Source organism: Haplochromis burtoni, unplaced genomic scaffold (assembly GCF_018398535.1).
Source record: "Haplochromis burtoni strain Fernald_Lab_line unplaced genomic scaffold, NCSU_Asbu1 Contig_128, whole genome shotgun sequence".
Classification (NCBI taxonomy): Eukaryota; Metazoa; Chordata; class Actinopteri; order Cichliformes; family Cichlidae; genus Haplochromis; species Haplochromis burtoni.
Window position 1 is genome coordinate 1,141,159 of NW_024582489.1, and position 14,087 is coordinate 1,155,245.

General features: G+C 41.3%; 3 protein-coding genes across 12 annotated transcripts in view; 1 reads left to right on the forward strand and 2 right to left on the reverse strand.

Annotated features, from left to right (window-relative positions):
* snrpa (small nuclear ribonucleoprotein polypeptide A) overlaps positions 1–1,195 on the reverse strand; it is a 2,914-nt gene extending 1,719 nt beyond the window's left edge. Inside the window, exons 1-4 of one of the 5 annotated variants that reach the window (XM_005929967.2) lie at positions 1,101–1,195; positions 707–787; positions 420–592; positions 163–333 (exon numbers count right to left, since the gene is read on the reverse strand). In XM_005929967.2, the coding sequence (XP_005930029.1) occupies positions 163–333; positions 420–592; positions 707–779 (417 nt within the window). In that variant the 5' untranslated portion in view covers positions 780–787; positions 1,101–1,195. The other 4 variants (XM_005929966.1, XM_005929965.3, XM_042224103.1 and 1 more) reach the window with 4 other exon arrangements.
* On the forward strand, positions 1,175–6,555 carry cunh19orf54 (chromosome unknown C19orf54 homolog; the record flags this gene model as incomplete). Of its 6 annotated transcripts, none has more annotated exon segments than XM_005929963.3 (8): positions 1,175–1,612; positions 1,730–1,773; positions 1,861–2,051; positions 5,072–5,140; positions 5,354–5,478; positions 5,699–5,828; positions 5,933–6,003; positions 6,118–6,555. In XM_005929963.3, coding segments are annotated over 6 exon segments (897 nt in total). In that variant the 5' UTR covers positions 1,175–1,612; positions 1,730–1,773; positions 1,861–1,881.
* A 2,271-nt stretch (positions 6,556–8,826) lies between these two features.
* Positions 8,827–14,087, reverse strand: part of itpkcb (inositol-trisphosphate 3-kinase Cb) — a 17,728-nt gene continuing 12,467 nt past the window's right edge. Inside the window, exons 3-8 of the mRNA XM_005929960.3 lie at positions 13,381–13,480; positions 12,895–13,108; positions 12,511–12,715; positions 11,899–12,000; positions 11,331–11,402; positions 8,827–11,210 (exon numbers count right to left, since the gene is read on the reverse strand). Of these exons, the coding sequence (XP_005930022.1) occupies positions 11,001–11,210; positions 11,331–11,402; positions 11,899–12,000; positions 12,511–12,715; positions 12,895–13,108; positions 13,381–13,480 (903 nt within the window). The 3' untranslated portion in view covers positions 8,827–11,000. The remainder of the gene's footprint in view (positions 11,211–11,330; positions 11,403–11,898; positions 12,001–12,510; positions 12,716–12,894; positions 13,109–13,380; positions 13,481–14,087) is intronic.

Here is a 14,087-nt window from a genome sequence, read left to right on the forward strand (position 1 = left end):
CTACTCTATAGAACAAAATAACCAAGAATTTTCCAACATATTAAAGTTCGAAATCTCAGGGTTTGTATACTTTGTGTCTCTGCCCACACTTTGGCTCAGAGCTCCTTGTGAATACATGATAGTTGCCAAAATAACCAATAAAACAGCTCTGGCTCCACTTACAGGCATAGCGGCAGGCACACCAGCGACCATGGCTGCACCAGCTACACCCTTCTTTGGTCCAGTGCCATCGGGTCCTTTGATCTTCTTCTTCTCTTTTTTGCGGTCACGCTCTACGTAAGTCCCCTTCATTTTAGCTATGATGTCAGAGTCAGTCTTTGAATACTGTATGCGCTGCAGGACCAAACAGAAAGATCACATGTGACACACAAACTATGGTAAGCAGCAGTTGTGTGATATTCAGTGTTTAGTTACCCTACCATCGGTTTATCATAGAAGGGGAAGCCCTGCATGGATCTCAGCGCATTGGAGGCGCTGTTAATCTCTTTGAAGATAACAAAGGCCTGACCCTTCATCTTTATGTTTCGTGCCACCAGGATATCCAAAATCTGTCCGAACTGTGAGAAGATGGCATACAGCGACTTTTTCAGCTCTGCAGTAAAAAAACAAAACACACACACACACACACACACACACACAAAACATAAAATGATTAGTCTGGTTGTGCTTATTTAAACGGAAAGAGATTTCAACGTGCAAACCTCACCATCTTTCTTGATCTTCTCATTCAGGTTGTTGATGTAGATAGTATGATTTAGCCGGACATCCGGGGTGGCCATCCTTTAATCTGCTGATGAGCGTTTGATGAACGTTTGTATCTTTAGAGACAGTCTGAGGCACAGTTTAGATTAGATGCTAAGTAGCTAACTAGCTAGCGACCGTTAGCAAACACTCACCAAACGTGACGGGGAGGGTTAGCCTGCAAGCTATCTACTACAAATTAACACCTTGTTTGGTGTTTTACATGTATATACTAATCACCCAAATACTTAAGATCGTCACAAAAAGCTCAAATGCATTATTTAAGTACATGAAAGCGCGGAAGAAGTGTTTCTTTATAAGAAAATTAACGATTCAAGTCTTTAGCTCGACGTTCCTACCTGATGAATGAAAACCCGGTCTTCACAAATCCCGTTTTCTGTTCTCGCGATAACAGTGCAAGCGTAACTTCCGATGTTTAACATCCGTGTCCCATTTTATTATTATTTTTTTTTCCTGTTGTAGCTGTTTCCAATCATTGTGGCAACATAACATTTTGTGTCACAGTTTTGGCTAAAAATATAACATAGGGGCAGACATTCTGATACAATTCTTCTCAGAGTTCAGATTATAGTGTGGCACATATTTTAGTCCGGGTTAGCTTAGCGCTTTTTTAAATTCTTATAATTTATCTTTAGCTTCATATTTAACTAGCAGTTAGAGTCATATGTATTATTTTTGCAGTTGGTACTGAGATAATTTAGATGCACTGGAGGGCGGTATGTTTCTATGTTCCTGAGGAGTGACTACACAAAGAAGAAGAAGAAGACGCAGCACGAGAGTAGTACTGCCAAATATGGGGACAAGCCGGGTGTCGTTAGCTGGCTTTGCTAGTTAGATAAGTGGGTGTGGGGTAAGTGTGCAAAAGACCATAAACCAAGTACTTGTATATGATTTCTGCACACCAGTTTGCACTAAAATAGTCTCCAACATCGAATAACGTTCGTCATTTGGTCCTGTATGTTGACAGGTTTAGTTATTAGCTTATTATAAGAAGAAGTCGAAGTTGGGCAGGTAGTTGCAGGTTCTATAATTACAGTTTATACTGGCTTGCTGCAGCTTGCCCCCGTTTTCTAACTAATTTCTACTTTATTAGTCCAGAATTCTTCAGGATAGAAGAAGATGTCAATGGAATGCTCCCTGCCACCTCCACCGCCTCCACCTGCTCCATGTACACCACCTCAAACGTCAGCACCAAAGAAGAAGCTGTATCAGACTATAGCCAGCAGTAGACGTGCTGTAGAGGGAGATCACACAGAGGCTTGCTTGCTGATCAGTCAGAGGGAGACCAGGTCAGGTTTTATCATGGATGTTTTCGCTTTGTGTGGAAAATTGATAAATCTGCACATAAATCTGCACATTTTTAAGTGCTCACATGCTTGGCAGACATTTGTCACACACAGTCATGCTCAAGTTGATCAAGCGGATCCATTGTGCAGTTCAAATGTTTCATCTTCCAACACAGCCATACATGTTTTTAGGGACAAACAACACAACCACGTGGTTAAACTAATCAAAGACACAGGAACTAAAAACCAAACATAAGAGGCAAGGATTCACCAAGTGAGTAATGTAACAGAGGGACACCTAACACAGAGACAGCAACTTAACTACAAGATACAAGAAGACACGTGGGGAGGCTAGGCTAAACAAAGAGTTACCTATTAATAACCAATATAAACCAGAATTAAAGTAAAAAGCTTAAAAATAAAAATCTTAAGGAATAACAGTGAAAAGAAATCTAAAGTCCAGAAAACCTAAAACATAACAAAACCCACGGACCAGGACACATCTCAGAATGTACAGTTATATAATCCAGAACCAGTGAGCAGTGAGATAAAGTATTGACAGAGCAATATATGCATCTATTTTCTGCCACTTATGTGGGTGGTGGGGGCAGCAGACCTCCTTCTCATCTTCCTCCATCTCTCCTGAGGGGACAGTGGGTTTGCTCGGGAAAATCTCAGAGATATAATCTCTTCAGTGTGTCCTGGGCCGGCCCAAAATACCTCTCCTGTATTGTCCTGGAGGCATCCTGGTCAGATGTCTGAACGGATGAACTTATCAGTCGATAAGTGTCCCACAATCAGAATCAGGATACTTTATTAATCACACAGGTAATTATGTGATCACAGCTGCTCCAAGACGTTAAGAACAGTAACTAGCTAAACTAAATGAAATAATGCTACAAAGTTACAAAATATAACAAATAACTGTAATATACCTAAATGGCTGTAATTATGAATTAAAGTAAAGAGAGACCTTAACTAGCTTGCAGTGATGAAAATGAATCTCACAGGAAGGATGAAAGACAGTAGTAAAGTGAGAGATTTGTTATTTAATTAAAACGTTTGAAAATAGTACACGCACAGACACCACAATGGACTGTATACAAAGAGTGTGTTTCTCTGATGGTTATGTTGTTTTGTATTGAGTACTACTACAACTTTGCTACAAAGTTGCATTATCCTATTATATTGTGATATTATTGCATTGTAGCTTAACCCCAAGAACAGAGAGTTGCCTGAATATATCTCTGACATGGAGTCAATAAAACTGAATGTCAAGATTGGGGCAAAAGTCCTGAGCCAAGAGTGAGACCTTCTTGTCATTTTTTTTTAAATTGGTCTTTAACAATAGTTCTTCAGACTTTCTGAAGGTCTTTGAAAAGTTTTTCTTTGGGCATTGGCTGCTTTTTCCACTCATTCTCAGTCCAGTCCTCCCATTTGACGTTTATTCAGAGGAATAATCTTTTTTGTGCAACTTAATATTGACCTATGAATCATAGCATAAAAAAGGGAACCTAACTCAAACTGTTGTCAGTGTGAGTCACATTACAGACAACTTGGAAAAGTACTTATTTTAAATTGTATCTTTGGGCACTTTGTTACTAGCAGCCTGTTATATAAAAACATAATTTGTTCCCATTTCTTTAGTTGAATCTATGAAAAAGTGTCAGATAATACAATTTGGCAGACATAAAATGGTATTTTGCTTGGTGTGTAGTGTGTTCTTAAATATTTGAGAAAATTGCAAAATAGAAGACAAAAGAAGTGAAAGGCCTAAAAAACTTCAGCAGATGAAAAATATCTGGAAGAAATGTCCTTGTAAAATAAGAAGAAATCCAGTAAAGACTGGAACCAGAATCAGATGGATCTGGCCTTTCAGTTTATGCATCTACTGTTCACTGAAGCCTCATCAGAAATGGTCTCACTGAAAGTGTGGCTTTCAAGAAGCTGTTCTTAAGGAAGGAAAACAGGGAGAAAAGGCTGAGGTATGCCAAATTACACGAGATGGAATTATAAATGCAGAAAAATACCATCACATTTTGATCCACCATCAGTACCATCTGGAAAGCATCTAACTGGCAACAAATTCATTTTCAGCATGACAGTGATTCCAAACACAGTGTCAGTGGAATAAAGGTGACCCTGATCCAGCACTAACTATGTGCTGCAATAGGTGTAGGCTGCTGGGAGATTCCCATGATGCACTGAGTGCTTCTTTAGTCACCTTTCTCACTCACTATGTGTTAATAGACCTCTCTGAGTTGAATCATTACTTATTAATTATCTCTGGCTCTCTTCCATGGCATGTCTTTTGTCCCGTCTTCCTCCCCTCCCCCCTCATCCCAACCGGTCACGGCAGATGGCGGCTCTTTCCTGAGCCTGGTTCTGCTCGAGGCTTCTTCCTGTTAAAAAGGGAGTTTTTCCTTCCCACTGTTGCCAAAGTGCCTGCTCATAGGGGGTCGTATGGTTGTTGAGTTTTACTCTGTATGTATTATTGTAGGGTCTACCTTACAATATAAAGCACCTTGAGGCGACGGTTGTTGTGATTTGGTGCTGTATAAATAAAACTGAATTCCATTGAATTGAATGAAAAGCAGTCATCATCCAAAGACAACCTATTTCAAATTTTATAGCAAAACGGGATGAAATGAAGGGTGGCTCAAGACGTTTGCACAGTACTGTACATGATAGTCCTGTGAAGGAAGCTTTTTATAATGCTGGCATTTGACTCCTCAAAGTATCCTGAAACCTTAGCAGCCAATACAGTTATCAGCCAGTTGATTAACACGTGACTATAAAAGAATCAGAAAGCAGAGATTAGAAACAGTTGGGGATAGGAAACACTCACATGCCGTAAACTGCTACAGTTTTGATGCAGATAATGTGACACAACATATGGAACTAATGCTTAGAATTGATTCATGGCTGAGAAAAAACCTTTTTCATTTGTGTAAGTGCAGCAGATAAACGGTTAATAAGCTCCATGCCTTCATGTTATGCAGTGCCATTTGTTTGTTCTTCAGTTTCAGGAAGGACCTGCAGTGGATTCTGGCGAACACCTACGTGCCATCACTCATTCAAGATGGTCCACAGTAAGTCACTAAAGTGAAGTGTCACTGTAATACCTGTCACTCAACAACTCAATCTATTTTTGGTTAAGAAGTATGTTGCATATCACGCCAGTTTCCACAACAATTTTAAACTTCTGTAGTATTTTATTATTTTTAGTTATTTGGTTTACCTGAATTCTTTTACGTGAGTGGGTGACATATTTGTTCAGTGTGTTATTTCTGGTAACCTTGTAGGTGTGGTCTGGTGGCTTTGTGGATGGCTGCTCACCTACGGCAGCCGCGGCTGAGTGTCGACATGGAGACGGTGGTTCAGACAGCTCTGAGCAGGGGATACACGGCTCAGGGTGAAATGTTCTCGGGTATAAAATAAAAATGTGTGAACTCTTCAGGTCTGTTTGTATTTGGGAGCAAAAAAACCCACAAAAGAAACAGGTGGAGGCTGTGATTAAACATTTGGAACTTTATGACACATTTTGCAGCCGATATTTAATTTAATGTTTCACAAGCAAGTAAACATTCAGTTTCAAGCTGGTGAATTTTGATTTCTTTATGTTCTCATTAAGCTTTTTATTTTGTCAGCTGACAATATGGCCCTGCTGGCAGAAGAGGTGTGTGGCTGCAAGGCCAAGCTCCTTTCGGGGGGTCTGAGTGGTAATAATGCTGCAGCCATCATCTCACACCTGTGGGGGAGACAGCCTGTTCTCATCCCGTATCCTGGACCAAACCATAGGGAAAGGGTTGCTGTGAAGGAAAAGCAGTAGATTTGGATTTGTGATTAAAGAGAAAAGCAAAACTCCTTGACAGTTTTTACAGCTATGACGAGGATTACAACCACGAGCCGTGCCAGCGTAGTGGCCACAGAGCGCACTGGGCAGTTGCTTCAGGTAAGAATGAATAGCTAACCCAACCTAAGGTAGGGTTTATTATGTAGGATTTCCCTTAAAGTGAGCCTAGTTTGACTAATCAGACCACACAGTAACAGAGTTTATTCATTCCAGGCGTTCTCCTCGGTGTGGACCAGGGGAGTGTGAGTAAAGAGCATGTTCAGCCTGATCCCTCTCTGCCGTGGCTCTACCTCGCCGCCGACAGCAGCTCATCTTGTCCCGCCGGCAGCACGGCGCTCAGAGATGTTTACATCCTCGCTAAGCAAGGTAAAAGCTTGCGCTACCAGCTGTGGAGTTTGGACACTGTAGCTCAGAGCAATGAGCAGCTGAGGATGATGGACCCTCAGAGAGCCAGTGATGGCACCAAGTATGTGGTTCCCAAAGGAGGGGTGGAGGCCGGTCTGGCTGGAAAGGCGGTGATGCTCCACACAAGGTCCACACAGTGAAGCAGACACACATTATTTATTTAATTAAAAGGACTTTAAAGTAAGGGTTATCAGGGAGAAGCCACGCCCACATGTTCAGCCATGCTCTGGTCACTGTTTTTGTAAAGTGTTGGTGTATATATATATATATAATATATTATATATATATAAGTAGGCATCAATGAAAACAGAATTTATGAATTTTTTTTTTTTTTTTATTTTTATTTATTTTATTATTTTTTTTTTTTTTTTTAGCATTTTCATACCACAATTTATTGGAGAGGAACAGTGTTTATGTAATTTTTGCCTGTTACGCCACCTTAATGGATTTTAAAATAAACAGTTAAGGAGACAGACCGTGTAATTTCTCTGGAGGAATTTGTTTGGAACATTTATTTTCTCGAACCAAGCTCAATCTTTCCAATTTTTCAATCAGATCACTGCTTTTGGCAAAAAGCATGCTCATAGCACAGTACCGAATATGCAATGATATACTTAATAGTAACGTAATACTATTTTACGTCAGATGCACAGCTGGACGCTGCTCTGGGTCAGTCGGCTCTCTGAAAAGATTCCTCTACCTCCACCAATCCCAACTCTGCCAACAAGAGCTCGAACTGCCCCACTGACATCCTGAAATATGCGCGAAAGCAGTTGTGACACAGCTTTAACTCCTGGATCAAACCATCAAGTTCTCCCTGCTGCTTCCTTCTCGTGACAATCTGATGAACCCAGAATCTCAGTTTGAATCTCAGCTCCTCTCAGTTTGACATCTACTTCATTTTGCTCACAGTGTTTTTTGAAAAACACAACACGTTCGGTGTATATAAATTACCCAGCAAGTTTGGATAAAGAAATTTCTGACTTTTATGTTGCTTTTTTGCAGCATTCTCGGTGTTAAATGACCTTCAGTCCTTTGTTCAGATAAGTTTTTTATATGGTTGCAGCAAACCAGAATGGTCAAAAACCTTAAAAAGCAGTCCAATAATGTTTGTGTGTTTGCTGTCGTGTCTCATGCTGCCGCTTATTATCACATTTATTTGCACAGTATAGGCGGCTTTAAAAACATTTTGACAGAAAATATTGGAAGGAGCAGGATGGGCATGTCGGGGGAAATTCCTCCTGACAGTGATAACAGTGAGTGAGGTGAAAACCCCCCACTTTAAACAGGAGTGGAGAAATAGGGTTTCAAATGTTGCTTTTCTGGCTGCTGTTGAGCTTGTTTAAACACTGCTAAATCAAACAGGTTTACTTTTCTGTCATTCAAATGAATGCTTTTATGGAGCAGAGAGCATAGAAAATATGTCAGGCGATAAAAGCCTGTGCTGGTTGTTGCAGTGTTTTTGTCAGGCGCTGAAAACATACTTCTAGTTGTGCAGGTCCTCAATCATCCACATCACGGTAGTTTTAACCGCTTCAATTGAAGGCAGTTCAAAGAATTTACATCTTGACTCATGTAGCAGTGACGCGTGATTACAGGGTGAGTTAAAGACCGCCTCCACGGTAAAAACCACACTGAAGACATACTGAATACCCGAGACTCCTCATTAGCCTTTAGAACTGAAAAAGCCTTTCAGTTAGGAGGTGAAACATCTATAAGAGCCATAAATGTTCAGTTTCCTTCAACTCAAACGCTGCAGACACTACAGGATACATGCTGGCTTCAACCCGTAACTCACACTGGCCATTAACGTGTGACAAGATCAGAAGACTTGTTGATTTTGCAATGCCGTCAGAATTTTGTGTAACTGGTGTGTGAAATCATGGTTTTCTCTCTTAATTTTGAACCATTGTTGTAAAAAAAAAAAAAGAAAGACGCGGAAGTCATTTTGATCATGCACTCTTAAAATGTGTGAGTAGACAAATGAATGTGAACAGCCCATCAGTTTCCATGGGCTCAAAGACAATCAGATAAACTAAGATAATTATAAAATCTGCTCCGATGAACCTCATTTGCAGTTGGCGACTGCATGAAGCCTGGCTGGATGTTATGAAATGCTTTATTTCCTCCCTGCAGGCCCGTTACCAAGTAAAAATCCGGCTTAGTTAAATAATTGTGACTAACCCATTTATAAGCTTACAGTTTGTCCCCCTTAAGAAGCTTGTAGGTTGTTTATGAAGCACCAGTTTTGCAGCGTTTGGCTGAATTTGAGCAGAAGTCATGCACACTTCAGAAGTCGTCCTGCTGCTTCTGTCAGCAGTCACACCATCGATACGTCCATACTATAACAGCGCCTCCAGCATGTTTGACAGATGATGGAAATCGCAAGCCATTCCTCAGCGCTGAGGCATAGTATGACCTCTAAATCATGCAAGTTCATCTAAATGTGAAATTTCTACAGCCAAAATGATAAACTAGCACTTTGATTCCTAATTTACTTATAAAAATTTAAAAAAAAAAAAAAAGAAGCTTCTGTCACATCTACATAATTTCCTTTGGGATTATAAAAGTATTTTGATTCTGATCTTCATTAAGGTGGTTTTCTTGTCTCTGTACTTGTGGACTGCTAATTTTCTTATCAACCAAAAATAAATTGTCATCTAGTTTTTACACAAAGTTTCCACCATCTCAGTTTTCAGGGACAGTTCAACACAAAATGATTCATCTGGTTTTATTTAGAAACTTGTGATAAAAGGTCACAGCTGACTGAACAGGACATATTCTTACAGTAGTGTTAAATTTATAATTAAATGTTAGATCATCTTGATTCAGCGCTCTTTTACAAAAGTATATGATTTGGTGTGTGTGTGTGTTTGCACAAAGAACTGGAAAAAAAAATTACAATAAAAATCCCCCAAAACTCTGAAAACTCTCCACTTTCATTTTATTGTAATCCACAACCGTCTGGACAAAGCAGAGGTTTATAAACAGTTTCAATCAGTCCGTTTGTTCTTTCTGTGAAAAGCGCTGCCTTTGAAATACAAAATGTGGTCACGAATCCAGTTTTCTTGCTTACAAAGCAGCACCCTCTTTGAAAACCTGATAGTTTGACATTTTACAAATATAGAGACTTTCTGGGCAAAGGTTTTTAACACTTTGTAAACACTATACTATCCGTCTCTCCTGCCATGTTTACCCTTCGGAGATGAAAAATCTAAACTCCTGAATTCGAATTCCAATCTTGTTAAGTCACGCGTTCACAGCACTTGTGTGGGAAATGTTCGTGCCGAGTTAACCACATGCCCACACCCCCACCCACCTAAACAGTGCTGCCTGACACTGTCAAAGGAAGACTGGACACTTGACGTTCACCAATGCGTCACATTCCCGTCGGGATCTGATGCACATGCTCACAAGCACGGCCTGCACGTATAACAGTGTCGCTTCTTTGTAAACTTTCAATGTTGCATACAAAAATGTAAATACCCACATTCCTCCTGTCTATCCTAGCTTAATTATGTTTACAGCGGTGTCCTTTAACCTCTGTTTTACTCAGACACCCGTCATCGCTCATACACAGATTTTATTTTTTTTTGGTTTTGAGTTTGTGTGTAAGTCAGAGCCCACACGAACTGATCAGATTAATCGGGTAATTCCAGTTTCACAGACTAAAGCAACACTGATCAGCGAATTGAGATAACAGGCAGAAATATTTACGTTGAACAGTAAACCCAATACTTAAACCTCTGCTGGAGACGCACAGACATGTTTTGTTCAATGGCTTTGTGAGAATCCATAGTGCAACAAACTTCAGACAAACAAGGCTGTCGAGCTTCTAAAAATCACTGCATTTTCATACAAAAGTCCAATTAAGAAAAAAACTTTCTGTTTCCAAGAAAAGTTAAAACTGTGGGATTTCAATGTAAATCGATTCATACTTGGGTGAACTCTTTTGGAAGTAAAATAGCACGAGTCCACTGCAAGTGGAATGATCAGATAGCTCAGTTTCTTTTTTTAAAAAGCCAGGCACAGAAATCATACAAACACAGTAAGGCTATACCAAGGCAGGAAAAAACAAAACAAAGTTAAATTAAACTGTATTTACATGCTGAGTTAGTTAACACGTGGTCTGACCACTGCTTTTAGTGTTGCTGTATACTTAGTCATCAAAAGTGGTCCATGATAAAAAAAAAAAAAAAAATCCAACACTCCTCAGAGGCTCGTTTAAAAAAAACAAACAAACAACAAAAACACGCTCCTGTTGGTCAAGATCACGGCTGAGGAGATGGCTGCTCTGGCCACCTCTCGCCAACAGAGGGAGCTGTGAGGAGGAGCGAGATGAGTCTCTGCAATAAAAAGTGACTGCTAAAGGTCCATGAGTGCAGAGGCCTGTACTCTCAGAAAATAAACCACAGCCCAAGTAAAACAAAACAAAGTTACAATTGTGCTTTAAATTTAACAGCTCGTGTCATCCGCCCCCTTATTCCACATAATGCATAACGTTAACCTTTTGGCATATTCCACTTCGCCCGCCCTTCTCACACTGGTACAAGTTGATAAAGTCACTTGGTGTGAGCCCTGAAAGGAGTAACTGAAGTGGTGGCCCTCTGTTAGCCATTCCTCTGTCACTCTTAGTTTGTATAATCTTCTTCAACATCCCATCAGTCTCTTACTGCAGTCCTGTGTCTTGCTCAAGGAGTCTCCGGGAGCATGGTGCTGAAGATGTCTATGAGGTTGTCCAGTCCCCACAGGTAGCCGTCCTCCCTGTTGCCCTCCACCCAGGGAGTCCTGTGGTCGAGAGTTTGAGGTGTCTGCAAGGGGACCGTTTTTCCAAAGTCGATCATCCAGACTTTCGCTTTTCCTGAGGCGTCGTGCACAAACAGAAGAGAGCTGCCCACAACCTGCAATCGATAAACCAGCAAGACCAGTGAGTTTAAGTATGCAGCGCTGATGGGATTATAACAAATCAGCAACACAGACAACAGGTCTGTTAGAAGAAGTCAGAACGGAGTCCGTCTCACCTCGTGTGTCCTGAAGAACTGTGACTGCTCCAGGGCTGAGCGTAGTTCCTCCAACCGCTGCAGGTAGAGTTTCTGAGGAAAACAGAAAAAAAGGACACAGAAACTGAGACTGTGGGAATTTGCAAATTGGAGCCAAAAAACCCAAACAAAACACTTTTTGTTCTTCTTTCTTATTTAAAGGTAAGTGTAAAACCTTACATCCTTGTTTGATGCAGGTGCTACCGCGTGAAACAAGGATGTAAGTCCTGTATAGAGTGAGCACAGTGCAGACCCGAGAAGTGGTGGAGCATAAAGCAGCATCTCTAAGATTTACTAATGAACATGCCACATCTGGTTGTCTTATTTGTACAAATCTAAGAACAAAGTAACAGCTTGTTGTCTGTGTGTCTGATGCGAGTCAGTGAGAGACTCCTCTAAATAACAGAACAACATATTAGTGACCTTCAGAGGAGCTGACAAAGCCACGATAGCCGTTTCCTCTTGTCACAGGCTGAGTTAAACTAAGCAGCTGCTGATTCCTGCTTTTTGCTTTTTTGCATTTACAAAACATAAGAATTGAACAACATACCAGAATCTGAGTGTTGCCATCGACAAAGTCCTCCAAGGCCTGCATCACTTGCTCTCTGTGTTTTGTCTTCTTAAAGTTGGTGTTGCAGGTTCCATCAGCTCTCTATATAGAAAAAAAGGAAACCATCAAAAATGTCATAATGACTCACTTCAGCTTATACATGCCGATTCACGCTACTATCTGGACAACAGAAGGTTTTAACAGTTGTGTTTTGTTGAGGTTCGAGGTGGAAACAAATGGCTCTAAATAAATTCCACAGTCACAGAACTCGTTCAACTGGAAAATACAGCTGCAGCGAGCCTTTAATACACTGCGTGTCATCACATTTTTTCTTTAGTCTCTGAGTAGCATGCAAATTCACTATTGGCACAAACTGATAACCAGCCTCGGATTTATTTTCGAAAGAACAAACAGTCCCCCTAATGACTGCATGTTAACCAACCACATTTTCCATTTCACCCCAGTGCACGTGGTCTGTCTTGTGAACAAACTGATAAGTGTTTACTCCCGCTGATTGGTTTACGTCTTTGCAGCAACAAGCACAGCTGTTTATTCTCTTGAAGCTGAGGTCTTCGGGCTAGATGTGTTTGTGTGTTCAGCATGACCTCTTACCTTAATGCCTTCGATCCGGAAGCCCAGGGTGGCGGTGGAGCTAAGTGTCTCCCTCCACTGCATGTACCGCGGTTTGAGGACACCCTGCTTGGCCCGTTCCTCCTCTGTTGGAGCCCCGGGGTCCACGGCAATCATTTTGTCGTACATGTCCTTCCTCAAACGTGGACGCTCCCTGGCTTTTGTCAGCTCCTCCTCCAAGTAAGTCCTGAGAGTTTGGGTTAGATTTAAATGTTTGCACAGCCTTCATTCTACATACACGATTCAAGAGTAAATGTGCGTGAAGGTAAACTCTCAAGAATCATTTTGCCTTCCTAAGGCACAAGCTGGTTTTGGAAAAATGCTTTTTACACAAATACACTCTCTTTGTCACGTGCCAAGTCTTACCTGCTGCCCATTTTGCAGTCCATGATGGAAGGCGAGTCAAAGTCAGCCAGCAGGTCATCCATCAGGTTGTAGTCATGGTCGTCTTTTTGTACTATGCCGTAATATCCGGGCACGTAGGGGCGCAGAGAGTCCGTCATTAGCTTCTGCAGGCACTGCTGCTCACACTCACAGTATCGCTTCAACAAACGCCCGTACTCCCCAGCCTGGAAGTTACCTTGGAGAAAGATAGAGAAAGAAAATTAATGACGCATGAGACAGAAAGATCAGAAACTACAACATGTCTGTGCATTTTTGTTTGTCTGCAAATCTGAAAAAAGACGTACAAGTGAGCAGGATAGAGCCGGCACTGTTGCCCTTAAACTTTATGCTTGCCAGCCTTTCAGTAGATACGACAGTAGCATAAATCTTTTGTTCTTTTCTTAGAAGGAACCTCCATATAAATGCATCTGATATGCAGGTGTACAAATATCCTGCATTTACACATACCTGCATGGCCAGCAAGCTGCACCCATGGGTAACGCTTCTTGAAGGACACGACAAAGGGGGACCAGTGAACCATGGTCTTCAGCTTGTGCCAGGACTTACTCTGAAAGATGAAAAAAAACAACAGAGGGTTTCATCGCCTTGTTTTAAAAAAAAAAAAAAAGCATGGGCGGTCACACACATAATAAATCTGAAGCTCTGACTAATCAGAAAAGGAGCTTTCTTTCCTGGACAAACACAGTACTGAGCTGAGTGCAGGCCAAAAGACTGATTACTCATTAAAAGGAAAACCCAACCTGTACTGTCCTCATACCCACACAAACATATCAGTAGACATTGGACAGACCCTCCCCTGCAGCCAAGGCCAGGTGTGCCGCATACACGACAAAGCCCATTCATAAAACATTTACCAAAGCCTCCGCTGTGGTGTCGTAAAACAGAACCTCCGTGTTTGCGAGCTTGTGGGCCTGTGTGTGGGTTACAGTAATCTGTGTTGGGAAACACTAGAACAAGGACAGTGTGCAACAGCCGCTTTGACGCAAGCAGTTAGAGAGGCGCCTGATACTGATTGATTAGAACATGTGTGTGGGAAATCACAACAAACGGACAGCCAGTTCTGGATGGGAGTGTGTGTGTGTGTGTGTGTGTGTGTGTGTGTGTGTGTGTGTGTGTGTGTGTGTGTGTGTGTGTGTGTGTGTGTGTGTGTGTGT